The sequence below is a fragment of the Alligator mississippiensis genome, chromosome 2 (assembly GCF_030867095.1).
Source record: "Alligator mississippiensis isolate rAllMis1 chromosome 2, rAllMis1, whole genome shotgun sequence".
NCBI classification, from domain to species: Eukaryota; Metazoa; Chordata; order Crocodylia; family Alligatoridae; genus Alligator; species Alligator mississippiensis.
The window spans coordinates 142,647,962-142,675,495 of NC_081825.1; the positions used below are offsets into that span (position 1 = coordinate 142,647,962).

General features: G+C 40.5%; 1 protein-coding gene and 1 long non-coding RNA gene across 2 annotated transcripts in view; one reads left to right on the forward strand and one right to left on the reverse strand.

The window, feature by feature from the left end:
• On the reverse strand, positions 1–8,903 carry LOC109285870 (uncharacterized). Its single transcript, XR_002093772.2, has 3 exons — positions 8,826–8,903; positions 4,017–4,129; positions 1–2,319 (listed from the first exon to the last, which is right to left on the reverse strand). It is a non-coding gene; the product is annotated as an uncharacterized LOC109285870 (long non-coding RNA).
• Positions 8,904–8,974: 71 nt separating this feature from the next.
• Positions 8,975–27,534, forward strand: part of MRPL1 (mitochondrial ribosomal protein L1) — a 32,428-nt gene continuing 13,868 nt past the window's right edge. Inside the window, exons 1-7 of the mRNA XM_019498187.2 lie at positions 8,975–9,063; positions 10,833–10,944; positions 12,417–12,669; positions 14,031–14,114; positions 17,305–17,376; positions 18,061–18,172; positions 21,435–21,535. Of these exons, the coding sequence (XP_019353732.1) occupies positions 9,030–9,063; positions 10,833–10,944; positions 12,417–12,669; positions 14,031–14,114; positions 17,305–17,376; positions 18,061–18,172; positions 21,435–21,535 (768 nt within the window). The 5' untranslated portion in view covers positions 8,975–9,029. The remainder of the gene's footprint in view (positions 9,064–10,832; positions 10,945–12,416; positions 12,670–14,030; positions 14,115–17,304; positions 17,377–18,060; positions 18,173–21,434; positions 21,536–27,534) is intronic.

The following is a 27,534-nucleotide window of genomic DNA, read 5'->3' on the forward strand; positions in this document are numbered from 1 at the left end:
TGCAGTTCCCCCATACCTTTTATTTACATGCCGACATCCTCTAACAAGGTCATCTTTAACAAAAATCACAAAAGTTACTTTTCTTTCATTTAAAAAAACCTCTAACTGGTCTAAAAAGGATGCTGTGCTGTCCTTCCTTCCACTGATATGCGTTAATAATTCTGAACACTTCTCAGCTCTTATTACAGATCAAGGCCTCATAAGTCTACCTGAGGAGGTAGTCAGGCATCATTTCCCCTCTCTCTCAAAAACAGAAGGTAATTGAGAAACTGAACTCCAAGAGGTTACACAAGGTCAATTCTGGCAGAGCTAGAGTCTTCCCAGGCCTCTCACAAAGCAGGCCACAATCTTACTCACTTAGCCGTAATGCTTCTCACAATTAATATACTGAATCCAAGGTTTTGGTCATGCTCTGTGCCAGAGGAAGTTAGAGTGTTCCTAAATATCCACTTTCAAGTTTCTTTGACACCCACAGATGAATAAGTGCAATAAATGCAAAGACATCCTTAACAAATTAACTAGCAAACCTTGTTTTGAGCCAGGAATCATGATTCCTAACACTATGTTGCAGTCTAACAAATGCTTATGTAATCCACTTGAAAGAAACATGGGTCACCTTTCAGGGGCCAATAGCATACTATTATCACTTTTTGTTATTCCTTTATCTTAAGTGGAAATTGGAAGTTCTTAGGTTCAAGTTGTGTTTATATACCACCCTTGCAAGGGATATCGCAGTTAGATGGGATGGATTTTTTTTTGTATTTGTTTTTGTAGAAGGCCTGGAAGGGAGCAAGGGGGTTCCTCCAGTATCAAAACGAGCTCAACACCACACTGGAAATTTCAGTTTAAATTTATTATAGAATGTTATAGTTCTAAAAGAGTGCCAGAATTAAGGTTACCATTGCAATTTAATACTACACCTAGGATCTCTCTTGATAAGGTCTTTCATTACAAACTTTTTAGAATTTATAGTTTTTCTCAACTCCCAAAATTAATAAATTTGTGATCCAGTAGCTCAAAACCATCCAAGACTAAAAGGAAATGAGGTCTAGCCCAGCTGAAAGCTGTGAATCTTGCCCTTTCCAGTGACAAGTGTCTGTTTCCAGTCCCGTCAGGTTGTATGTTATACCTGAGAACAATGTTCTCAGACCAAACATGTCCTGACTTGGGCCTCTAGCCAGCATAATTCTTAGCAGTGAGCAAGTCAACATTTGGGCGTAGGGGGGAAGGACATGTTTCAGACTGTAATCTTTTTTGGAGGCAGGGGAAAAGGAAACTAAAGTTCCTTCTAACTCAAGTCAGAAGTAGTTCCAGGAGAGAGAACTTAGTGGGCAGGGATGATAGGTGATATGGTCAGAGGAACATAATTTGCACAATTGTGCAATAGGTTCTGTTAAATGAAGCCTCACCACAACTTACATCAGTCATCTCCAACCTTTTTAAGTAGGAGATCACCTCTGGCATGTAAAAGCAACCCAAAATCTACCATGAGCCCCCTGCCCCCTACCCCATCCAGTGGGTAAGCCTGTGGGGAGGGAAGAGGGGAGCAGAAAAAATTTGGGGACATGCCTCCCCAGCAGGTAAGTCCCACCTGGGCAGGGCCCCACTCTACTTACCCCTGCTCCTGCCTCTGCAACACTGTAGTCCCTTACTGCAGGAGCCTCAATCCAGCCCCGACCCTTACCATCCCCCACAGACTAACCTGATGAGCTGGGGTGTGTGCATGCATGCATGCGGGCGCTCAGCCCTCCCACCCCAGCCTTGGATTGACTCCAAGAGCCTCCAAGATCTACTGGTGGATCAAGATACAGTGGTAGGTGACCACTGACTTAGATTATGTGAATGAAGCAACCACTAGTCTCACCAAGGAAGGGGGAAGGGGAGGGGAGTTCTGCAGCTGTATTTTACATCTATTAATTTTTCTTTGTCATCAATTCTTGTGCTCCTTGAAATGAACAAACCATTTTCTCCTCTACACAGCCTTGATCCTTGCTTGAGATAAACAATTGATAGTCAAACTATATAGATACCTTCCAGGTTTGATACTAAGAGTTTATATACAAGAGTCAGTGCATCAAATACTGTCACTTAAGAGGAAGCTCTGTCTAATTCACTGGTCTCCTTTTTATGCCTCATTACTTTAATTTAAAAATATAGAAGCAAATAGAAAAGAAGAGAGGCCCCAACGGATAGAAATAGCATCAAGCTGCACGTCTTTCCCCTTCACAAGTTCAGCAGGATCCCAACGTCTCCCTTGGGTCTTGTATTATGTTCTAGCACAAAGATCCACTCACCAGGACTTCAGACATTTCTGTCCATCTGTTAGAAGCAACAGAATTAAAAGCTACTGAAGCAGCAAAAAGAGAGGCAGGAATCCCTCATTTTGGGGGTCAAATAGAGACACCAAAAATACTATAGAAAAGGTGACCAATCCTGAGCTACTGAGGAAAATTATTTTCTCTCTGACCTATCCAAAAGAGAAGGAATGGCAGGTGGGAGAGGAAGTATGAAAAGGGTTTGAAGAGAAGAACAGAGATGCAGATTAAGAAGAGACAACAAAAAGTAGAATGCATGGATATTTCCGTGTGCAACGTCCACTCCCCCACCCTATCAACAGCAGTGGGTTTAGCAATTCAGTGCAACCCAGCATACGGCACCTATCAGGAGAGCAGACTAAGACCCCAATGGAGTGGCAGAGTGGGTCCTTACACCCTGCAGAGACAGATTGCTAGAATACAATTATCTGCGATCAAACAGAGCTGAAATGTAGAAAGATTCACCCAAGTTAGGAAACAATCCTGTGTAGCCACAGGAACAGGTTAAAAAGAAGTCAATTCCATAACACCATTAGATTTAAAATAAACAATAAATCCAGCAGTAACTGCTGTCTTAGAATTTTAAATACTGGCAGATTTTATATCTGAAGCCTTTAGACCTTCTCAAGTATGACACCACAGACCAGTGGTTTTTGATGTAACAACAGGATGCAGTTTTTGTCATCTTTCACAAGTAGGTTCCAGCTGTCTAAGTGAAAAATACTATCTAAAGGTAATTAAGTTCCTGACTCATCAGCAAAGAGATGCATTCAGGCTCACCAAGTTAGATTTGGGATTTTTTCCTTAACAGTAATGGAATACAGAAGCTGGATGTTTACCCAAACAGAAAACAGATTGAGTCTGGCTGGAAGAGCAACTGCAGGGGAGACAGGAAGGCTTTAACAGCTATGTCATCACTGAGTTGTGCTTCACTGTTGAAACAGTGAAAAGGGAGGTTATTCTTTCCTATATTATCTTGAAAATCATCTCCCCCACCTTATTTTTTCATTTTAATTACAATGAAAGTAAATTCTTCTCAAGTATTTAATTAAGTACAGAATTCTCCTTCTGGTTTGTTCATGTCTCCAAAGTAGCATCAGGCCAGAAACAACTTTCTGGTTTTCCACTAGTAGAGATTTCAGCAGTTTTTATTTTAACCACTGAACTTAACAAATGGCTAGTTGCATCAAGTTGGATTCAACAGACTGTCTAAGTGTACAGAATCATATAGAAGTCAGTTTAAATCTACCCACATGGATGCAGTTCGTAACAGTTAGCATCTGGTTTCACAGCCCACCCTCACTTAAGCATGTTTATAACTTTGCTCATAGGCTGTATGCTCTTGGATTAAGTGGTTCCAGGATCTGACTCCTAGAGCTTTTAATTGCTGAGGGCTTCAACACTGCATTACAGCTGCCAGAATAGATTTGGAAGACTACGCTTTTTATTTCCTCTACTCTAAATTTCTAAAAGGGGTTAGGGAAAGGGAAAGATGCTCTTGTAAAATAGCTTTCAACATGCAAAGCAATCACTACATTAGAATGTTTCCTTTAAAAAGAGAAGATACAATAGGTTATGATTTATTATTGTAAACTGGGGGGCAGATATATCATTGACAACTTTCTCTCTTCCACCACCACTTCAAGCACTTCTTCTCATGCACCATTTTCATCATCAGCCCAGTCTTTATGTGATACTCACCACTGAAATGCATTCTGTACTTCAGCTATTCCCACAGCAGTGCTAATGTGAGCAATTGACAATAGCTCTTTGTTTCTTGCTTCTCCTTACTACTGCATAAGGAAATGAAGTCCCTGTAATTAAATGTAAGAGTGCTGGGTTGAGGAAAGGAAAAAAGTCTTCAAGAAGAACTCTTGGGTATGGAGCACTACAAGGAAACATACCCACCTTGTGCTAACCAAAAATGCAGGGGTAAGAAGCCCAGGGCTAAAAACTGATGTTGAGAAAGCTAATGTGGCTGCAGAGGTGGAGCTGAAAGCATTATCTGGCCTGCAGAATTTAATGACTGGTAAGAAGGTGTAAGAAAAAAATAACCTCTTTTATCCATTAGAGGTTAGTAGTGCAAGAAATTACTCACCTTTTTATTTATGAATTGAGCAAACTTTAAACAGGAATCAGCAAGACACAATCAATATTAAACATCTCAATGTCACTTTTATAGGGTCATTTTTTTCAGAACAGCACTGTTCTTTACGGTAGCTGGATAACATGAAAAGGAAACTTGGAGACTGTTCACTGTGATCAGAGCCCATTCATAGGGGAATACTTATTAGAGTCTCATGGTCATGTTATGTAGGTAGAAGGCAGAGATAGTATTTTGCATGTTAGTTCACTTGAGAAGCAACATGTGAAGAATGCTTGTGAGTGATGTTTGGGCTGGGGCTATAAGATAAAGAACACTTAACTCTTGCTCTCTATTTCCTTTTTACTGTGTTCACATGCAAAATCTTGTATTGTTTGCTTGGGCTGACAAGTAGGACCTGCCTTAGTTTTCAGTTGAAATCTAACCTGTACAGCACTGAGTTTGGGGTCACAGCTGCTGTTCCAAAATGCTCTGTACAACTCAACTTCCTTTTGTAGAGAGCAACTCAGCTATCAGCATTTATTTGCAAAGATCCAGCTATACTATCTGGCTTTGTACCTATACCATTCTAAGCACAGAGAGCAGGCTGCAAATAAGGCTGCTGAAATTAAAGCATTTATGCAATGACAATATATCAAAATTGTCTTCTTTCCTTGTCATTGTACAACTTCAGGTTGTGCAATTCAGCCTAGAGCTTCTTCATTTGCCCATGCTACCTTATTCATTGAACTGTAACACCATTCCTACAAAATACTTTTCTGTGCTGGTTTTATTTGCTCATTGAGTTCCTTCTATTACAATGAACAGTTGCACAGGTTTTTCCTGTTGTCATAATATCTTTTATTTAATTAAAATATTACCCCAAAATATCAACTATATGTTTTTTACAAGAATGCTAGCAAAGGTTTGTTTCCTGCTCATTATTGCAACTGAAGTCAGTAGGTGCTACAAAACCTGGATGCTTCTGAAAGATGAGATGCAGGAAGTTTTCAGTTATTGCCCCAAACCTGACAGAAATGCAATTGCTGAATGCTAGAGACAGTAGGGTATTATCTGTTAAAATAATTTATTGAGGGAAATGTCTTTTCTGCAACATTCTCTTTTATTTCATGGGAAAATTTAAATGTTTCCAAAATATTTCAATTGCCTGTATGGAAAATTGAGATGACATCTGCCTGCCTCACTGGCTGTTTGGCTATTTTCTTTCTGTTCTAAGAAACTGATTAAAGCCTTCCCTGCCAAGGGCTAACAAGCTAAAAACTTGTTTCTGTTCTCCCAAGATGCTTTTTTTCTCCTCAAAATGTACTTTGGTGGAAAAAAAATTCATGACTTTGCTCTTTCATACCAATTTGGGGTGGAAAGATTTAGAAATGGCTTCCCTGTTCCTGTCTAGCCCTGGCTGATACTCCCTAAATATATTAGCCTCTACTGTTATCTCCCTCACTTTCCAAATCTGTCAGATAGGGGCTAATTATACAACTCTCCTTTCTGAAAGAGCTAGGGATTAATGTAACATTTGTAAAAGCTCTTTGAACACTCAAAAAGATGTTCCTCAACTTGTTTGGGTCCAAATATTATATGCAGCATGTGTGGAAGACCCAAAATGAGAGATACGTAAAAATTGTTCCTATCATAAAGTTAAAGTGTTGTTGAATTTTTTTCTAGTGGTGCAGATAATTTTTTCTACAACTTCAGTTTAACTCTCTTTTAATCTCCATCAATTAAAGTGAGAGCTCATATCCCACAAAAAAGAGGTACTATATGAACTATGGATAGAAAATACAATGTATGGTCAAAGATGTTTTGTTACTTTTGAAACTTCTTAAGTAGTTTAGTCTTTTTGACCACTGTGATTGTGTAGAAAGCAGTGCAAATTGTATATATTTTCAGTGCAAAAACTGTATGGAAAAGTAGATAACAGCTTTTGTAATATTCAGCTATACCTCATCCTTTATGGATTTTATTAACCTTAACCAGAAAGGATTAAAGCAAATCAGAAAGGATTAAATGATTCTGGCTACTTTTGTGTTTGACTCTATGTATAAACAAATGCATAAGAAAGAGATAAATGGTATCAGGAAGAATCAGTTGTTTTGCATTTTAAATTACACTGTCATTTTATCTTTCTCAAATAGCATAAAATATTCACATGTCTCAGCAAATCACATCCAACATGCAACTAAACTTTATGGAAACATAAAGAACTGAAATAAAAAGATACTTTTCTGATGTTTTTACTCCACTGAAAGAGCTTTTATTTAGAAAATAAATTAACTATATTCCTGGATATAAATTATAATAAAGTGATTGTTACCTCTCCATTGAGAAAATAATTAAGCAATTATACATGCTAAAATAAGTGAAGTATAAGGAAAACAAACCAGGATAGTATTTAAGAGAGTGAATCACACTACTAATTTGTTAGAATTAATGGAAAGTACCACAGAAAAGTGAGTTGATCTGATGTATTTATTTAGATTTTCAAACCAATTTCTTGTTGAAGCTGTACAGGGAGTTTGATAATCACAGGTAAATGGTAATATATTTCATAAGCTAATTTTTATAGTGGGAAAAATGTGTCATCTTTACATTTGTTGTGATATTTGTTTTCAATATTGTGAGAAATGTTGTCTAGGTCTAATAGGATTTGGTGACTTGATCGAGGTTGGGACAGTGGATGTATTTTCACTATTGAAAGATTAGTGGGATGCCTCAGTCCTAGATGTTCTGTTGCGCAATTTATTTGTGCTGCTCAAGTCCATCCTACGCACTGTTGCTAAAATTATCTTCCTTGCCTGTTGATCTCACTGTATTTCTCCCCAACTGGTTATTTAAATCTTAGTATGTTAGTAGCAAATGCTCTGTGGTATTTTAAATTGAAAGCAGATGTGAAAACCAGTATGGCTGGAAGGGATCTTGAGAGGTCATCCAAGCCTGTCCCTTTGCTTCAAGGCAAGTTCAACCCAAACCATTCCTGACAGATGTTTGCCTAACTTGTTTTAAAAAAAACCTACCACTGATGGAGCTTCCACAATCTCTCTGGATAACCTAGTCCATTGCTTAACTATCCTTACAGCAACCAGGCCTGAGAGGCATGTCCACCCCATCCCTGATCTTGTCTCGGAAGGCATGTCCAGAAGGGATTTGAGGAGTTAGGGCTGGAGCTGGAGGCAGCTTTCTTTCCATCCCCAGCCAGACTTGTTTGTTTTATATGAGCCACTAAAGAAGAATCTGCTGACCAAGGGCAGGGTGTTAGCAAGTTTTAGCCTAAAGAGTTCCATTAGCTAGCCTACAAGTATCAAACGTACCTTGTGCCCTAGGCCACATCTGAACTGTGGGACTATGCGGGCTGAATTCCAGCCCAGGGCACGAGGAAACTGTGGTAGCTCCACTTCCTCCCCAGAGCAGCCTAGGGCCCAGTGGGGCTCATCCTGCCCACCTTCTGCTCCAACCTGGGGCATGCAGCAGGTCTAGTCCCTGCCCTGTGTACCATGTGAGCGCCAGAGCTGCCGCATGCTCTGTGCCATAGCGGTAGCTGTGACTCGAGTTCCTGCACAGGGCACACAACAGAAACCAGCATCCAGAGAACTAGAGCCATAGCCGTGCAGACCTGAAAGCAGCAAGAGGACCACCAGAGCCGTGTTAGCCCTCATTCACCCTCCCGCCACTGACTGCCATGCTGCCAGGGCCCTGCAGGAAGCACCTCCCCAGCCACAGTGGTGAACCAGATAGAACAGCTCTGTGGGCTGGATGTTTGACACCCCTGAGTGAACCCATCAGTGCAGTCTGGGGGTTACAGAGACAATCTTGGAGCTTTAAACTTTATCTCACAGCCTGTAGGGGAGCACTGAAAAGCCCTACAGTAGGCACTGGTGCAATGCTTCCCCAAGGGCAGAGCTTCTTACCCACTTTGAGACTCGTGACACCCCTGGACACACTGGAGGCGTCCCTTGGAAAATGCCAGCTTAGTTTTCACTCTTCTTCTGAAAGCAGAAAAATAACAGAGCAGCACTTCTGCTGCAAAGACCTCAGGCCACCCCTGCTGCTCCCTACTTCAAATCTCTGGGTTGATTTTGCACCTTGTGTTTGCGCACTTCCCAGTGCTGATATTGCGGGGCACCCCTGAAAGAATCTTAAGGCAGCCCTGGGTGCTGCGACCCCCTGCCCTAAGACCAGCGCACTCTACTGGGACTGAGGGCCCCCCACAGCAGGGTAGCTGCCCCGTCTGCAGGGGGGACTGCATGTCAACAGCTCTGCGTGCATTTGGTCCCTTGATAAAGCATCTGCACTGCAAGAGGAGCACAGGGCAGATCCCCGCCCACCCTAGCGCAAACGAAGCAGGAAGAAGCCGCGGCGAGGACCCACGCAACAGCGCCCCCCCAAGACAGAGACGCATCATACTGTACCCCCAGCGGCCCCGCCCACATGGAGAGGCGCATGCGTAATGTGTCCCCAGCGGTCCCGCCCAGAAGGGCCGGTTGATGACGCCACGGAAAGGAGTGCGACACGCGGAAGTTTCCGGCTTCTTTTTGGCTCCTGGAACCTTCCTTTCTCCCCCTGCGCGGGCGCCCGAAGCTGCTTGAGCGCCGCACGGAGCGCGGCTCGGCAGCATGGCGGCGCCCATGAGCTGCTGCTTGAGGAGAGGTGCGTGCGGTAGGGGCGGGCGCCTGCTCCCCCCTTTTCTGCCTGCCAGGAGGCGCCCGGACCGGGGCTGGAGGGTCCCCCGCCTCTCCCGGGGCCGGGAGGGGTTTGTTCTGCCCCTTGACCTTGTCAGTTGACGTCCCCTTCTCCCCTCCCTCTTCCGGCGGCCGTTGGAACTGGGGGCTTGAGGAGGGCTGAGCGTGATGCCCAGCTCCCCCCCGCCGGCAGTTTGGAACCGGTGGGCGCGGGGCGCTCGTGCTGCGGTGGGAGGAGGAGGGATGTAAGGTTTAGTTTCCTCCCGCGGCAACCTGTCCCGGGCCAGGTGAGGCTGGGGAATAACTAGTAGTTAGCCCTGGGGTCTGTACTAGGGTGAGATTTAAATGCCGTTTGTCAGAGTCCTGTCCTGTGACTGCTGATGTGATCTAATAACCAGGTGCCAACTTTTCTTTAGGAATTAAAACTTGTGGAAGAGGTGATCTCTTTTACTAGACCTAACTAAATATTTGCAAGCAGATTATTTAATTTATTTGCAAGCTTCCGGGCACAGGAGAGAACAGAGATTTGTCAAAGTTCTCCTAGGTAGAAATGAAAATTCATATTGTTCAGGAGAGCTGAAAGCGTGGTAAAATCTCCTGTTTGGAATAGCTCATTTTGTCCAGGTTAGGCCCAGAGAAAGATTGAAAAGTCTTTTTACTTCCAAGTTGTCTGATGGCAAGCAGGATGTAGAAGCATATTTCCTTCGTGTTATGATGTTTTGTATTTCACAGAAGAGTGGAAAGATGGAAAGCTCTTCTAGGCAGGAGTTTCTTTTGTGGTGAGGTATCTATGTGTCTCTGTAGAGCAGCCAGGCTTCTGGAGGGGGACAAGGACACTTTCCCCTCCAGAAACAGTTTACCCCATGTCATTTGGGCTCACATGGTTGAAGGTTGGGAGATAACAACTGGACGATCACCTTGCTAGGGTCACCTGACCCCAGTTGTCTTTCCTGCCTGCTGCAGGGGACTGGACCCAATGATCTTCCAAGGTCCCTTCCAGCCTTGCAATCTGTGAATCCCTCTCCCCCTTCCCCCCCCCCCCCCTTGCATTGTACAGGGATTCAGATATATATATATATTTGTGTAGGACTTCAGGTTGCTTGTCCTCTGTGGGGTGGCTGACTGGGACAGCAGAAGGCACATGGTTTGAAAAATCCTCTACAACCATGTTGTGAAATGTGTTGTGGAAACTACTGTCAGGAAAATTCTGCTCTGTGGATTGGGAAAGACTGTAAGGGTAGGAGGGACTTTTTGGTATTAATCCCACATTGTGTCTCCTTTCCATGAAAGAGAGTTGAGACGCCAGAGCAAAGGCCCCTACCACCTTAATCAAGGACAACTTATCCTTTACAAGACACTCCAACGTAATTTGATTTTTGTGGCCAAAAGCAAGTTAAAACTGTGATTGATGAGGGGTGCAAAGTATGACATTGCTTACCCTGTGTCACTTAGAGTCATAGAATAATAGGGCTGGATGGGGCCTCAGGAAGTCACCTAGTCCAGTCCCTTGCTGAAAGTAATCCCTTTGCTTAGTATTGGTGTCCAGGGACCAGTGAGGATTGGGAACTATTTCTTTATTATGGAGAGATGGGCAACAGAAGGAAAGCTGTAAAAATGCCTTCACAAATTGGGTCAAAATATATCTAATGAAAGGAGCAAAAGCCTACCTCTTTAACTGATGATAATTTATTATCATAATAAATGTTATTAACTTTATTTTTTCCCTGTTTTTAACAGTTTGGGCTCAATGTCCTCGCTATGTATTTCCCAGGATTGCTCAACATGTCTCAGCGGTTTCCTGTTCTATAAACATACAGCAGTCCAGTAGACCCTATGCAGCTGCCGCAAAGTGAGATTGTGCTTTATTTCTAGGAGCCTGTTTGTTTCTGTAGGTTTAGATTATTCAAATTATAGGTTTAGATTATTCAACAGCAAATAGGTAGAGCCCTTTTCTCCCCAGCACCACCTGGGGTGATAAGGAACAATGGTCATAAGCTGATGGAGAATATGTTTAGGTTAGCGATCAGAAGGCAGTATTTTACAGTTAGGGTGGCCAGAATCTGGAACCAACTTCCCAGGGAAGTGGTCCTCGCCCCTACCTTGGGCAAATTCAAGAGGAGGTTGGATGATCACCTGTCTGGGGTCTTGTGAACCCAGCATTCATTCCTGCCTGTGTCAGGGGATCAGGCTAGATGATCTGTTCAGGTCCCTCCTGACCTTAGCTACTATGAAATGACTTTTACACTTGTAGCTTATCAGAGCTGAATTACTATCATCGTAAGTGCCTTGAATATTGGTGTAAATGGCTTTTTTGGAGCTATGACTGCTACTTCTCACAAGGTTGCTAGTGGTATGTTAGAAAAGGAGGTGGCCATCTATTGGTGAAACAGTTACAGAAAGATAACTACTCTGGCATAGTTGTAATATGTATTTTTAAATTTACAGTTATAAATACTATAAAAGCATTTGACAGCAGAAACAAATACAAAAGTTTTTAAAAACAAAATAACCAGTAAGAATCTCCAAGAAAGCCTGTCAGTTGCTTTTACTGCCAATTTCTGTGGCTTTTACAGTTGCTCCTTTTAAAACAACAGAAATAAATGTCTCTGTGTTCCTAGGTGAAAAATTCACATAGACAAAGGAGAGAGAAGAAATTAGCTAAACAAGCAGAACAGTTGAACTTTACATACAAAGTACTGTTCAAGTACTTGTGATGTCTTTTGATTATAGTAAAGTTAGTGGTTAATTGTAAAAATTATAGGTAAAATGTTCAAATGGAAGTACTGCATGGCTGTTTAATACTTTAATGTATACTCCTATGTCGTTCTTTATACACTTTACTTTGCCTCTCTCAAAATAACGTCATCATGATCTCCCTGCAATGAGCTGATTGCCAGGTTGGAGCCTAAGATGTTAAGCAATGTGCAAACAGAAAGTGATGAAACATATCAGATTTATAAGAATATGTAGACTTTGTCATTACCAAGATTATATGTACAAATAGCAGCTCTCAGTTGTCTTTTAACTTGACATTAAACTCTTTATTGAGTCTTATGTGGAAGATTGAGTTTTGTTGGTGGCTTGGGAATTTTTTTTTTTTGGTTCTGATTATGTCTTTCCTCTTCCTCTTCTGCTTATTCTTTTTGTCTTTGGGAAATCCAGTGCAGTTTTGATGGCCTGCTTGTTACTTCATGAGTTGCTTTTCACATGCAATGCTGTGCTTTATTTTGAGTTTACAAGCTGAGTTTGGTTGAAATTGTATTAGTCTCTGGTCTACATCTCAGTTGACGATTTTATATGTATCATTTTTGTTTGCAAAAGATCTGCAAAAAAACCAGCAAAGGATGTGAAACAGAAAAAATCTGAAACAGCAACAGCAAAGGGAGAGAGAACTTCGAGACCATTGGCAAGCACGCCAGTGGATGACGTGTATTTAGTGTGGTTGTATAAAAGGCCAGTGTATGAGGTAGAGGTGGCTCTGGACATGCTGAGGAAGTTTCAGGAATTGGACTTCACTAATCCAAAACAATACATATATGTTAATATAACCCTGGATATGACACTGGAAAAGAAGGTATGTTCAAAGTAGTTACAGATTTTTAGTATGACATTTTAAGGAACTGCTTTTGTTAACTGTATGGGAGAAGATGAAAAGTAATGGAGAACCTTCAATGGTCTTGCTTTGGCTTCTTCTCCAAAGCTCTTTCATACTCAGCCTTTTGCTTACACCGAGTGTGTTCTGCTATGCTTTTCCAGATCTCTGTGTATGGTGCTGTTCAAATTCAGTATCTGAATGTGTTCTTTACTCTGATTATCAATAATTTTTGTTGTACATATTAACAGCAGGACTCCTGCATAACTGAAGCACTGATCCAAGGGGTAAACCTGATCAAAATAGGTTTGTGATCTGTTTGCATGTTGTCTTTAAAGGATATGCAATTTTAAAAGCTGCCACCAGTGTGTGAAAGTTTTGCATTCTCAGTCTATGTTCCTTACATTGCTGCTAGGGAAGTGCCCTATTTAACAGGAACCCAAGAACAATTCACTAGCACTGTCAAGTGAATTTCCTCGTGAGACAAGAGTAAAGACTTTTTTAATGTTCCCCTCCTGTTTGCATTTCCCACCCTTATGCTCTCAGAATGGATATAATATGTTGTTACTTCTACTTGCTCTGATTTTCGATAGCGCTGCTGGCAAAAGACATTCCTGCTTTGGTGAGGACATGAAATAGAAGGAGAAAAATTTAGAAGTGTATCAAGACTCGGTTCTCGTACTTTAGTACAATGTACTCCATGTTAGTATAGTGGCTCAGGACAGAAAAAAGCTATGCTCTTACCTGGAGTATTCACATATCCAAAATAATGCTGTTTATGGACACACTGGTATGCTATGGTATTGGCAGCCCTGAAACTGACTATCTTTTCTCATTTAAAGACTACTAAAACTTGGTTTTGGGGCTGCCCTTATAAGCCTTGAAAGTGACAAGAGACAGCAACCCTGAAATGAGCTTTTTCCATCAGTTTTAAGGCTTCCAAGGGCAGCTCTTTGACAGCCATTTTCTCTTCACCATTTCTGGCACCAGTTGTTATGCCGTTAAATAGATTTTATGCAGTTAAAGGGAGGGAGCAGGGAACACAGCAGCAGACGGATGCCAGGAACAGAAAGCAGAGCAGGAGATTGGGTAGAGAGCAGACAGCAGAGCTGGCAATCGGGCACAGGAATGGAATCGGCATACGCTTAAGGAGTTTGCAGGGCTTGCTTTGTTGTTTGCCTGCCAAAAAGATTAGCCCCTACTACTGTAAGCAATAGACAACAAATTAGAACTAGCTTTCTGTTATGCAGGTAAGTGAATTATGCACTTAACAGGTATGCATATGTCAAGAACATGTATTTATGCTTCACCATGTTTGACCATTTTTCTTTTATATTTACTAGAAAAAAGTGGATCCATTTGCGAACACCATTCATCTTCCCCATCATTTTGTAGAGGAAATTAATAAAATTTTGGTGTTTACAGAGGTGAGTAAACATACATTATTGAAGGTGTTTTATAATGCATTTAAAAACACTTAAATGTTATGGTTTCCTTTCATATTTGTGTCCCACCCTTCATCCCGAAGGATGCCCAAGTGCTTCACAAAGTTTCAAAAGCAATTCGAATCTTAAATAATTAATAAATAACTGTGTTCTTTCTTGGGTTTCTCCATTTGTTTTTATATGCATCTGTTAGCAGAATATTTTAATACTATAAATTCAAGGCAGAATATCTACTGAACAGCAGTTGCCTATAACAGTAAGTGGGAGATTTAATATATTTTTGTAAACGACAAGCTCCTTCAGAGGCATGCATAATACAGTCTGCAAGAGGAATCATTAGCAATTCCTATTGGGTTATATGTAGTATCTTTCTCCTAATCTTATTCTAATATAATAGACATATGCCAAATACACTGACAGTCCCTTTTTACCCAAAGTACTTCCAGCATTCTTCATCTTCTGTCTTTCCAAGCTGGGAATGAGGCACCAAGGCTAAAGTAACTTGATGTGGGTTTCTTTTAACCTACTGGAGGCTAAAGGAAGTCTTTAATAGCAAATTAGAAAGCTATCTCTTTTTGTTCTCCATTTGCGTGTATGTGTATGTATGTATTAAATCTCCATTTCTTTAAATGTTAAATTTCAGGGGCCAAATATTGTCATACAAATTATTTGTTGTAATACCAGTCTGTGTTTCAGTTGTTTTGCCCTTGAATTCCTTTAAGGCAACCTGATGCCTGGCTTATGTACAAATAGAAAACTAATTTAATTTTTGGAATTTTCAGGTGAGGATTTTACAGGTTTTTTGCCAGTGTAGTTTTCCTTTTAACTTAAATGCTAATGAAAGATACTACGTTAATAACACCAGATACCATAAACTTCCTGTGGGTGAGACCCAGCCCTTCCATCTACTGTGGCAGCGCAAATGGCCCTGTCTGCCTCCTTTCCCTTCTCCTCATCTCCCCTCTGCTGGCCTTGCCACAGCAGCGGCTGCTTCCTAACGATGGCTCTGAACCTGCTCCCCGCAGGCGGCAGCACTGGGTTGGAGAGGGGGTCTTGACTGGCCAGGGACCCATGAGTTTATTTGCCTAGAGTCCACTAAAGAGTTAATCCAGCCCTGGGTAGAACTCGAATATTAGGAGAACCCATGTTGCCATTGCCATTCTCTTTCACTAGAATAAAATTAGCAAACGCCAAAATGAATCAAATTGATCATGTGCGGGGGTGGGGAGGGGGACAGGCAGACAGGGTTGGGGAGGCAGGAGGAGTGGCAGGAGGTACAGGCACAGGAGGGGTCAAGGGGCAGGGAGGACAAGTGCTGGGGGGCAAGGGGCAGAGGTCTGGCCCCTTGCCCCCTGCCTCTGCTTTCCCTGCCACAGCAGTGGAGGGGACAGATTTTAAGATGACTCTCCAATAATTAGGTTCTATACATATTTATATTTATAATTTTCCATGTATAGAATCTAATTATTGGGAGGTTGTCTTAAATTACAAGTCATTTTAGATCCAGGTAAATATGGCACTGAAGGTTGTAAAACTCACTATCACTGCTATGGAAATATGGACACAAGACAGTCAGGCAACATAGAAACTTGAGTCTATGTGTTCATTATTCAAAGTGACTTGCACCTTGGCAGGCAATGGTATTCTGTATTAGTGGTGCTCAAGATTTTGGCCCTTTGGGCCAAATGAATGACACAGAGCTTGTCTGTGGGTTGGATCAGGTCCCACAGTGCCTAGCTCCATGCGTTTGGAAAAGGCCTTGTGGGCCCAATCTAGTGCACAAGGCCATGGCCTGCATGGCTTCCTGTGGGTCAGTTGACACGGCTCCAGGGGCCAGATATGGCCTGTGGGCTGGGGGGTTGAGCATTGCTTTTCTAGGTAGAAGCTTCATTTAGTGTACATTTCAAAGGTAGCCCTAGGCAGAATGTAATAACTTAAGTCTGTTATGAAGTGGCAGACATAGAAATAGTATAGTTTTATTGTCTTTATTAGAATAATTGCACCCACCTGGCCATCCATCACTTATGAAAGGTACTACTGCTGTCAGAGAATCCAGGAACAGTGATTATTTTAATAGGGTTTCCCATTTTGAGGCATTTTTAATAAAAAGTGGATAACCTACGCATTCTTATGTAGGTTGCTTTGGATGCTCTTTCCATTAGTTTCTCTGATGGTCACATTCTACAAGAAACATTTGTATTTTCTTCCAGTCTGTTTAAATCAAGATACGTAATTAGATGGGTTATCAGAAAGAGATGCTTTTACAGAAGCATGGTTAGGTGGAAAAAACAAGTGAGTATTACTGCTATATTGATGCTGCAGCTCAGAAATGTCTAACTTGTTAATACATCCTGGATAAGAGGTGACAGGATTCAACTCCTTCAGACCCCACATATGATTGATTTCTTGGGGAGATGAGTATCTCAGAATCTACTTTTCAGGATCTCAAAGTGGAATGCATAAAATCATGCAATTCTTTTTTTAAAGAAACAATGTTTGATGTCTTTTCTAACTGAGTCAGGAACACTTTAGTATATTAAAAGCTACTAAGTTAAAATACCTATGTGATATTAATGGTTTACATTCTATTACCCCTGTGTGAAACTAGTTTAACTAGAAGAAAATATAGCCAGCAAATGATATTAACCTCCGAACATCTTTTTATGAAAAGATCTGTCACCATATGCTTTAGAACAGCAGCTTTCTTTCCTGGAGGGAGGTGATTCATAATAGTCTTTAGTAGTGCACTGTTACACTACTAAATGTCTCTTCTAGCTTTAAAGAATGACAAAGGCTTGGATGCTGTCTAAAAGTTGATGATTGCTGCATCCTGGGAATGAAGAAAGAAAATGAGAAACTGAACAAAAATTACTAAGCTAAAAGGGGATACCTTTTTTCTGTACTATAGATTTTATTGACATTTCCTTTTGGGACTTATTCAAATTCACGAATTAGAGGTCTAGGTTCTAATACAAATCCCCACAAACCTGGAATAGTTCTCTCCTTCTGATAAGATGCATCCTTAACCAAGAAATCAGTTGGGGTTTGTATACTTGCTTTTTTCAAGAATATACAGCTGTATTGGCTTAGTCATTCTATTATGGCTGATGTTGATGGATAACAAATTGGTAAAAGTTTATTCATTGTATGTGGACTACTTGTTTTCTAACAGAATGCAGAACAAGCTGAAATAGCAAAAGAAAATGGAGCTGCCTTTGTAGGAGGGACTGAATTAATTCAAGAGGTATCTATTTCTGTCAATTATAAATTGTACTTCAGAATTCTGAGAGGTGATCAGAAAAAAAAACGCTACTGAGGCCAGGATTCAGTCCTCCATATTAAAAAGGTGACATAAAAGGTGTTAAATTTGTAACTGCTTACTGACATGCATATAGATGTAACATGCAGAGGGGGTTTGTGGTATAAAAAAGTAAGAGAAATATGTAATAAGATAAAAGGTGTAAGTCCTTCTTTACGTTAGCTTGCTTTTAGTTGCTTTTCTTTTGACTTTTTTTCCCACTGTTCTAGCAATGGGAAAAACAGCCTAAAAAGCAATAAAGAATGTAATGTTCTTTAGTGCCCTAAAGCTTGCTAATCTGGTTCCTATTTAGATCTTGGTTTTATAGTCTCTGATGGCAGGCTTTAAAAATTCAGTTGATCTGTATAATATGGTTAGTAATGCTCTTTACAGACAGTTTACAGCAGGGAGTAATTTCTCTTGTACAGAACCTAGCATACCCTGCCACTGTTAAGAACTAAGAAAATAATAATTCAGTCAGTACTGTGAGACTGACTTGATTAGGTTGATAGAAGCTTAAACAATGATAACAAGGCAAGAAGCTTTTACTTCCTTATACTTTTTCAAGATTGTTTATTGAAAGATATATTTTAATTGGATTTTATAAGGGTTTTTTTAATTTATTTACAGATTTTGGACGATGAAATCCAAGCAGACTTTTATATAGCTGTTCCTGAAATAATTGGAAAACTGAACCTTTTAAAGAGCAAGCTAAGAAATAAATTTCCAAGCAGCAGAAAAAGTAAGACTCTTGTATCTCTGGATCATTTGAGCAAGACCTTTTTCTTTAAACAACTTAATCAGCCTTTTTATTTAGGAAATGAAGTTGTCCATAGTGTTCATGTTCAAGGTAGTATTTGTGACTGGTAAGAGGAACTTTACTGAGAGTTTAATTCTGTTCTGAGATTATTTTGATTTTTGAAAAATCTCTTTCTGTAAGCCAGTTGTTCAGTCTTATTTAAATTGAGCCTTGAGCTTAATATTAAGATTGGCAGTAACAATAGCAACTGGGTCAGCACAGGAAACCACTAATTGTGGACACAGGTGTACTGAAAATTTGCTATATGTTGTACACTCAGAGTCACAAATACTTTGAAATTTGCACATTACAATAAACAGACATTCTGTTACAGTGGACTATGGAAAAAAAAAGCTTTCTCTGGATAATCACTTTGATCAAAACTTACTTGGCTCTTGAATCACTCTTGAATGGTATAGCAGGACATTGGGATGTGCCTACTCCTTTAAGGGAGCAAGCAGCCTGAGAGGCAGCTAGCAGGTGGTGAAGGGAGTTTATTAAGGACTCATGTGACCAGTAGCAGGCTGGACTGGGGATATATAAGCCCTGGACCTGAGCTGGTCAGGCAGTCCAGTCCTGAGAGCTAATAAGTGAGGAGCTCCTGGCAGCAGGACTCCTGAACAGACTAAAAGGAAGCAACTCTGCACTGCTGGGAACAAGGGAAGGTATCTGGGGCGGAGACAGGCAGGTGGCCTTGGTGTATGTTAAACCCACAGAAGATTTGAGTGTCTGCCAGAGGTTGTAGGTGCTTTTGCACTAAAGTTTAGCCTTGAACACTGCTGGGGGCAGACTCAACGTCTCTTTAAGGAACTGATAGCCCAAGAGGGGCTTAGAGTGGGACCCAGCAGAGTGTGCAGGAGCCCAGAAGGACTGAGAGCAAGGCTGAGAGAGAGTGAGAGATCAAAGAGATCTGACAACTGACCTGAGAGCAGGGCCAAAGGTCCAGAAGGAACTACAACTAGATTGGCTGGCCCAGGAGTGGGGCCAGCGCCCAGGAGGGACCTCAGCTAGGTTAACTGGCTGGAGGTGGGGCTAGGCCCCAGGAGGGACCAGAGCCACAAGTATAAATGAAAAGTAACACCCATGAGACATGGGGCTTGCTGTAGGGGAGCATGGAGCCATTCAATAAGCCCTTAAGGCTACAGTTGTCCCTGCTGGGGCACGTACAGGCTGGGAGGGCCTATTGAGCTTGAGGGCTAAACAGAGACTAGAGGCGTCCAGGAGGAGCCTGATGGTAATTTGCGCAGCCATAGGCTCTCTGTAAGGTCTGTGGGCAGCCTTCCTTTTTAATTTTCAATAAGAACAAGGCCTGGCAGGTCAATAATTAAGGGAGGTCTATTTTAGAGATTGAGCTGGGCAGGGGCCGTATAGCCCCCCCTGTGACTCAGACCTGCTACAAACAGCATCTGCTTTTCACCTTTTTTGGCGCTGTTATTTTTTTCATATCTCTGGCTCTTTCTTCATGTAGCTATAAATTTTCCCTTGGTTAGTGTCACATTTCTTATTACAATGAGCACCACTCTCAGATTGTCTGGTCTCTACTCATTGACCTTCCTTTGGTCATTAAGAACATTCAGAAACATACTTCTGACCCAATAAAAATAAATATCTATCTGCTGTTCCCACAGTCTGCTTTCTTGCTAATGGTGCTAGGCCCCAAAAGAAGATTTATTTTTTTTTACCTCATCCTTTCACACTTCGTCTTTCCCCCAGCTGTCTACGCAACACATTTTAAGAGCAGGCAGGTACCATTTGTGCTCTTTAAACATTTGGAGGGAACTCCTACCTTGTCAGAAATATTGCAGCCCAGAATAGTCCAGGTGTGCCTTAGAACAAATGAAGTCTGTGTAGTTCTGTAAAAAAAACAACTCCCCCCCCCCCCCACCCAAAAAAACCCCATGTTTAGTTCCGAGTTTCATAACATTTGATTTCTGTTACTGCCAACAGAAGACTTTTGGGTAAAATATAGATTATATTTCAAGTCCATGGATGATACTGTAAACCAACCAAAGAATTCCGTGCAGCTGAGCTATTTTCTCTCTTCTTACTGATGGGAATGAGTGTATTCATTTGGCTGGCTTGAGTCAGCATGTTTTATACGGAGTCTAATACTGAAACTCAGCAAACTTATTTGAATCATCCTATGGAATGTAGAGGGTTCATTTTTAAAACGGGAATTTGACTTAAGTTTTGTTCCCTTTTCAAAAATTGATTCTAGGTATATTTTTCAGATCAATGCCATATCCATATTTAGACATGCAAAAAACTAGAACTCTTAGTTCTGAAATTATACCGTTTATTAGACCAACTGGAAAATGGCATGAAAACTGTCCTTTTCTGCCAGCTTTCGGGATCAAAGGCCCTTCGTCAGGCTCTAGGAAAAGTGTAGATGGTACAAGATGGTAAAAAGTCCTCATAGGTAGGAAATAAACTTCATTTTTGCACAGAGGGAGCTGGAGATGGAAGTCTGTCCCTCTGGGTCCATGAGAGTGTCTTTGTGAGCTGTGCCGAGTAGCTCTTTGATATGTTGTACAGGTAGACTTCCTTCCCTGGAGGTGTCAGATGGCAGGCAGGGAGGCAAAAAAAACCTTCCAGCCTCCCTCTGTGCAAAAATGAAGTTTATTTCCTACCTATGGGGACTTTTTACCATCTTGTACCATCTACACTTTTCCTAGAGCCTGACAAAAGGACTTTGATCTCGAAAGCTGGCAGAAAAGGACAATTTTCATGCCATTTTCCGGTTGGTCTAATAAACACTATCATTTTGGAACCAAGAGTTCCAGTTTTTTGTGTCTTTTTGTCTCAGACCAACACGGCTACCAAGTACACCCCATAGCCATATTTAGGATTTTATTAGGGCTTATTTTTAAACAGACTTTTAAAATTCAAATTCACAGACTTTTAATTTCAAATGATCTTTATATATAGTGTTAACATTTGTTGATGTGTAGACAATTTGTTGATAAAATACATAGAATCCCAAGACTGGTAAGTTTTAGCTTGTGACTGAAGGACAGAACATATGCATTGCAAGCCCTGGCCCTGTATTTAGCACCATGTAGACTTGCTCCTTGATAGTTCTGCTTAATGTCAAGGAGGATACTAATTAATTGTTTTAACTCCCTTTTTAGGGATCACTTGAATAACTAGTTTCTGAAATTCTAAGACAACTATTTTTTTTTTTCTTTTTCCCTTTCCCAACTAGATTCTTTGGGTCCTGATATCCCCCAAATGCTGGAATTCTTTAAAACAGGCCATGCATATATGGTGGAAGAAGATTGTCTAATCAAGACAAGAATAGGAAGAGTAAGTTTTGCCATCCACTTTTAGTATTTTCCTTCCTTTTTATTTTTCAGAGCAACAATTATTTGTTTTGTGTTAAAATGTTTTGTTTACCAAGAAGCTGTTTGCACGTGAGCTTAATAAGTAAAATAGACTTTTTAATTTTAAAAGTCACATTTACAGGATCTTATTTAAAAAATCAGATAGGATGTGGCTAGTATTGCCCAAGATATTTGTAACCGAGAAACTTTAATGGTGAAGACCCTTAATGTTAATTTTCCTATGTTTGTTTGTCTGCCACCTTTTCTGATCTGTGTTTCTGTACTGTACCTGTGTTCTTTCCTCTATTTCTGCCTCTCTTTCTCTTCTCCCTTTCCATTCAGTGTTTGTATCTCCTCTCGGTTGTGCGTACTGTCTGATTTGGCTTTGCTTTGTGTGCCTGTACCAGAGAAATGAAATTTACCAGATTTCTAATCCTCAAAGTTCTGCCTGGCAGTAATTCAGAGAATTAGGAAACTTGTAAAGTCTACTTAGTGACTGCTGGGTCTGCATTCAAAGGATTTACTTTTTTTTCAGTGTTTGAACCGAAAGCTCCATAAAGAGTCACCATGTTAAATTTAATGTATGTTAACTTTCATAGAATAAAAATGCTCTAGTTATAGATTTTAGAAAAAATATTTAGAATTCAGTAGCTCTTAAAACTGACAAATTCCTGAATTAGGTGTTGTTCAAAATCTTGTAATAGTGTTTCTTTCCATTTTGGCTCAAAATAACCTGAAAATAAGACGAAATAAAAAAAATAATAATTTTTTTTTATGCAGAAGGTGGACTTGAAGGAATCTTTGCAATTTAAATCAAAGATTGCAGAGGTAGAAATCCAGGTGGAAACTGTTAAACCGTATGAATTAATACTGAGTTCCCTGGGTGTTGCAGAACTAGAACTGAACAGTTGTGCTCCAGCTTTATAAAGCTACCATTACACAAAAACTGAAATTTTAAAAGATAACTCGTAGAACAGCACAGGTTCATTTCATATTAGGAGTACTGCCCTCTGAGAGTAAGTTGTTTATTCCGTGCATTTTATAGTCCTTGGGAAGAATGAGATTTGTTGTGGGGGATTTGGTAACATCTTGGGTTCTTGGTGATTCTATAATAGTTCAACACAACACTATTTCAGTTATAAACTGTGGATGATCTGAAAGAGAACCTTTTCTTGTATAGGAAAAGCAGATTGTGGTAATTTTAACTTCAACAATTGACTAGCAAAGTTGAGTCCAAGACTATGGAAGTTTAAGCTAAGGAATTTTACTAGCAACAAAAATATATTAATTATTAATCATTCATATATTAAATATATAATTATTAATTATTCATCAAATATATTAATCAATGGAGGGTTTTTATACCCAGTAGTTTGCTAAGGATTTTTCCAACTATTTGAGTTAGTCTAATAAAAGATATCAGATTTACCCAAAGAACCTTGTCTGCTTTAATTCAAGCAAAGCTTCCTACATCATTAAACTACCCACAACACACATTCTGTGATATGTTCATATTTAAATGTCACAACTGGAAGTAAACACAACTAAATATTTAGTAAGAGAAATAGGAATAGAATTTATCGCATGTGTACAGCATGCCCTGAAGCTCATTTGTTCCAGTTGGGCTTTTGCATGTTTGGGAGAATGTAGTGAGCATCCACGTCAGCTGCTTCTATATGAGAGAGAGGTTGAAAGACAGCAAGGTCAATGGTAAAGCCTCTGAGCTGGAAGTACCGAGAAGTTATTTTCCAAGCCATGCCACTGCTATGCTGTGTGATCTTTGTCCAAATAGTTCACCATTTTGCCTCAGCTTCCTGTTTGACCCTTTGTCTTATAGATTGTAAGGCTACTGTGGTAGGGACATTGCCTGATAGGACCCTCATCTGAACTGGAAGTTGTAAGCAATACCATAACACAAATCCCTGATGATAATAAGAATAATAATGGGGCAATCTTGTGACCCTGTCTGTGCCAGGATTTTCTCTTCAGTCGCCCCAGTTTTGCCAAGGCTAATGCAGGTCTGTTGGTGGGGATGGCTGGTCTGAACAAGTGTCTGGGAATCTGTTGAGACTTCTTTAAAGGTATATACTAGTGAATTGCCTGTCAAGAATGATGGATGAATTTCAAATAACACCAGCGCTCACAGTAGCCTCACAGTAGCAAAGTAATTGTCTTCTTACAGTAGCTGGGAGCCCAGCTCCCACTTGTCCTCAGCTGACCCCTCCCTCTTCCCTCCCTGCTGCACTGGGGTTACAACACCCTTAAAGAGCGTTACGGGTAGACACACAGACAGATGGACTAAACCCGATTAGATAGATAGATAGCTTATATATTTCTGATCCAAACTAAACACAACTATTCAATTTAAAACTTGTTAGTGAAAAACTAATTGGTTATAAACTGCATCAAAGGGTAAAGATGCATTGCAGTACTTCCAAATGATAGCAACCAAGCTGAAAAAAAAAAAGGTCAAGTTGCCCTTCCTGTGGCAGATTAAGGAATGGAAATTTATAGTTTGCATCACATTACTGTGTCTTGAGGTTTGGGAAAACAGGATTTCGTTTCAGTGCAACAGGGAAGGTTTCTTCCCCTTCACTTTTGGTGAATGCAAAGGACTAGGGCCTCAGAAATTATTACTGCCTTCACATTTTCATGAACACAATGACCTCTGTAGGGCCCTTGATACTGTGGGTTCCCACTGGCTGCTACTTAGGATTTTGTTTCTCAGGTCCTGGAGGAGGGCAAAAAATAAGGTAGTGCTGAACAGATCAGCATCCTCTTACTTGAGCTCAGAGGAAAGTAGGGCTCGAAAGGACCTCATATGGTCATCTAGTCCAGCCATCTGCTCGAGTCAGGAGCCCTGACTAAACCATCACAACCAAGTGTCTGTCCAGTCTGCTCTCAAAAATTATCAAGGATGGAGATTCCAGTTTCTGTAGTGATTGGTAGCCTTCTTCCAGTGCTTGACCACCCTTACTTGCTCAGTCCTCATGTAGACAGCTTTTCACTATAGGACAGTGCTTCCTGTTGTTCCCTTCCTGTTTAACAGCTGAAATTGAGAGACTCTTGCCATAGCCCTGGGTGGATAGTCCTGCTCTACTTTATATAATGAAATCTATGACTTCCTTTAATATCCTCATAAAGAAGTTTTATTATTCTCTGCTGTGGAAATGAGGAACACAATCACTTCAGAATATCTCTAAACCTTTCTATAAAAAGGTGCAATTAATGTTTCGTATCAAGAGGGCATTCAAGGACACTAGAGTTCCACAGACTGAAGTGCTTCATGTGCTGAAATTAAAAGAATAAATCCAGATTTATTGGTGTACTATGTAGACACATGGAGGTTTCATATTGTAATTCGATCCTAGTTGCTGTATCCGCTGCTAATTAGAGGGGAATGTTTACAGTACAAAAATTGCATCATAATAATTGTGTGATCATTCATTGACTTCCAGTAAGGAGACTTAGTATTTTCAGTGAGGTAATGGATGAAAGAGATGCATTAAACTTTTCCAATATTCATAGTATGGGCAAATGAACATTGAACACCCCAGTTAAAAATAGTTTAACATGAACTATGCCTGCAATGTCAACTTCTGCTTTTTATTTACAAATGATATTTTCTTGCAAATATTATGTATGCTTGGAAACTGGTAATCGGGCAGAATTCTTGTTAGAGGAAATTTGAATCCTGTGTGAGAAGGAACCCAAACTAGATGTTCCTAAGTTATATTTCTCCCTCTTTTTCTTTCCTCTTGTCAGTCTTGTTTACTCATAAGTCACCAGTATCATGGGACAGCCATAAGGGACTCTAGGTTCCCTGTTATGCAACATCAAAACTATAAATCGAGCCAATTGTACAATAAAGAAAGAGATACTTCCTTAGTTGGCTTTTAAACAATATTAAAACCTATCTTTAGGTACTGTGCAATAAGCCATAACTAACAAACATGTTCTGGAAATGGGCTCTTTTTTATGACTGATTTTAGTGGAAGCTGTAGACTGTTAAAAAAGCTGGGTTTTCCCATTGTCAAGAATGTTATTAGAACTCTAATTATTTGAGAACTGCGGATTTTCTTATTTGTTGAAGAAAAATTCATTTATGCCTCCCTCCTCCCATATGGGAACCTGTCAGTGGAAGAAATGAAAGCTGAGAACTATAGTAATTAAATCAGGATTAATTCTTATTTATTCTGGCCACCTCACTCGGGGTGGGGGGGGGAGATAACACACAAAAGGAAAGGTTGACAGATTTGGATTATTGTATGGATTATTGGTATGGGTTACTGTTGGAATTTATGCTGTTATTTATGGCTCACTTTTATGCTCAATTTGCTTCAAAAACAGAAATAACTCTCAGGTTTTACCTTCTTCAAACTTCTTGAACATTGTATGAAATGAATTTTACTGAACTGCAACAGGCTCGAGTCGTAACCATAAAGAAAACTAGCCTCTCTCTTCAGTGTAAACAGTATTAAGATTCTTGTGAGTTTACAAGACTCTTAAGAGGCACTGAGGCAAAGAGAATGAACTTTTTGAATTAAGTATGAAAAATCTGAGGAGATAAGGCTTTGTCGGGAGTCATGCGAGGGAATGTATACACACAAGCCACATCCAAATGAGCAGGGGCATGTGCTTGCAGTGGCACACGTAGTAGTGGCACAAATTTGTGCCACTACTTTGTGCTTCAGCACACACCCCTGCACGTGTGCTTTGTTGCATGGCAGGTTGTTCCACTAGGAGCAAGTGCCCTTGCTCAGTTTTTCTTAGCTCCTGGTGTGCTGGAGCAGCCAGGGCACAAATGTAGCAGCAGAAACACTCTGGCCAGCAGCCAAAGCTTCTCACTGGAAGACCAAGCCTCCATTTGTTCCAGTGTACTCTTTTTGTAGTGTGCTGCCTTTTTTCTTGGCGCTTTTTTTTGCTACAGAGACATCCCAGTAGCAAATTTTGCCTCTGCACTGCAAATTTGCAGCATGGGGCACTTTTTAACATTCCACAGGTGTGATTTGTGGTGCCACAAACCACACATTTGAACCCTAGCCAGCCTGGATTGGTCTCTTGTGGCTGCATGAAATGTGCAAACATCTTTCAGAATCTGTTAGTGATGTGGTTTTTTGCTTGCAGATGATTGGCAATGTAAGTGGTCCTTTGGACAAGAAATTTGAAGGAAAAAACCTATGTATACAGAATGGCTTTCAGTTTTATTAACTAAAGATTTTTTGGGGGGAGGAGTGCTTCATTAAATAAAAACAAAATAGCAAGTTTCCTCCTGTGCAAGTAGGTTGTAGGAAAAAGACATTTTTGCTAAAGGTTTTGTTGGCCCTAAATCTTGCACATGCTTGATTATTTCTTAGTAAAAATCTAACCTTTCATGGTAACATTCAGTAATATAGTATACGTAACCAGAATTTCTTCCCCAAGGACAACTGGAAAAATTAATTACTGGAAAAATTACTTGCTGAAGAAGCAATAAAATTGGAATGCACTTATTTATCAGCATGATGATTTTGGAGCAGTTGCTAAACTATTCTTGTGTCTAATAAAAATCGGAGGCTAATTGTCTTAGCCTTAATGTACTTCAAATGCCGTATTGCATTCTGCTATGCCTCTGTAAACTTCAAGCTGTTTTATGAGTCTAAAAATTGCCTCTGGAAGAATTTTTGTTGTATAAAATATTCTGTGCAATTAATACGGGGTAGGTGGAATGGATATGTTGTTTAATTGGTTTTTAAGAATTTAAAATAACTTGACAGTTGTTTGAGAGGAGAAAAACATAGGTTGCCTCAAAGCATAGTGGTCTAGGCCAGGGGTTTTCAACCAGGGGTGTGCGTACCCCTGGGAGTACTTGGGATGGCCTGTGGGGTACTCAGCAGTGGGTGCTGCCACCAGCACTTCCTCCACTGCCGTGCTGCCGGCACGCTCGCCAGTTGGCTGCCCCCACACTTGCTTATCTAGCTGCCGGGGGATTCCTGCCTTCTT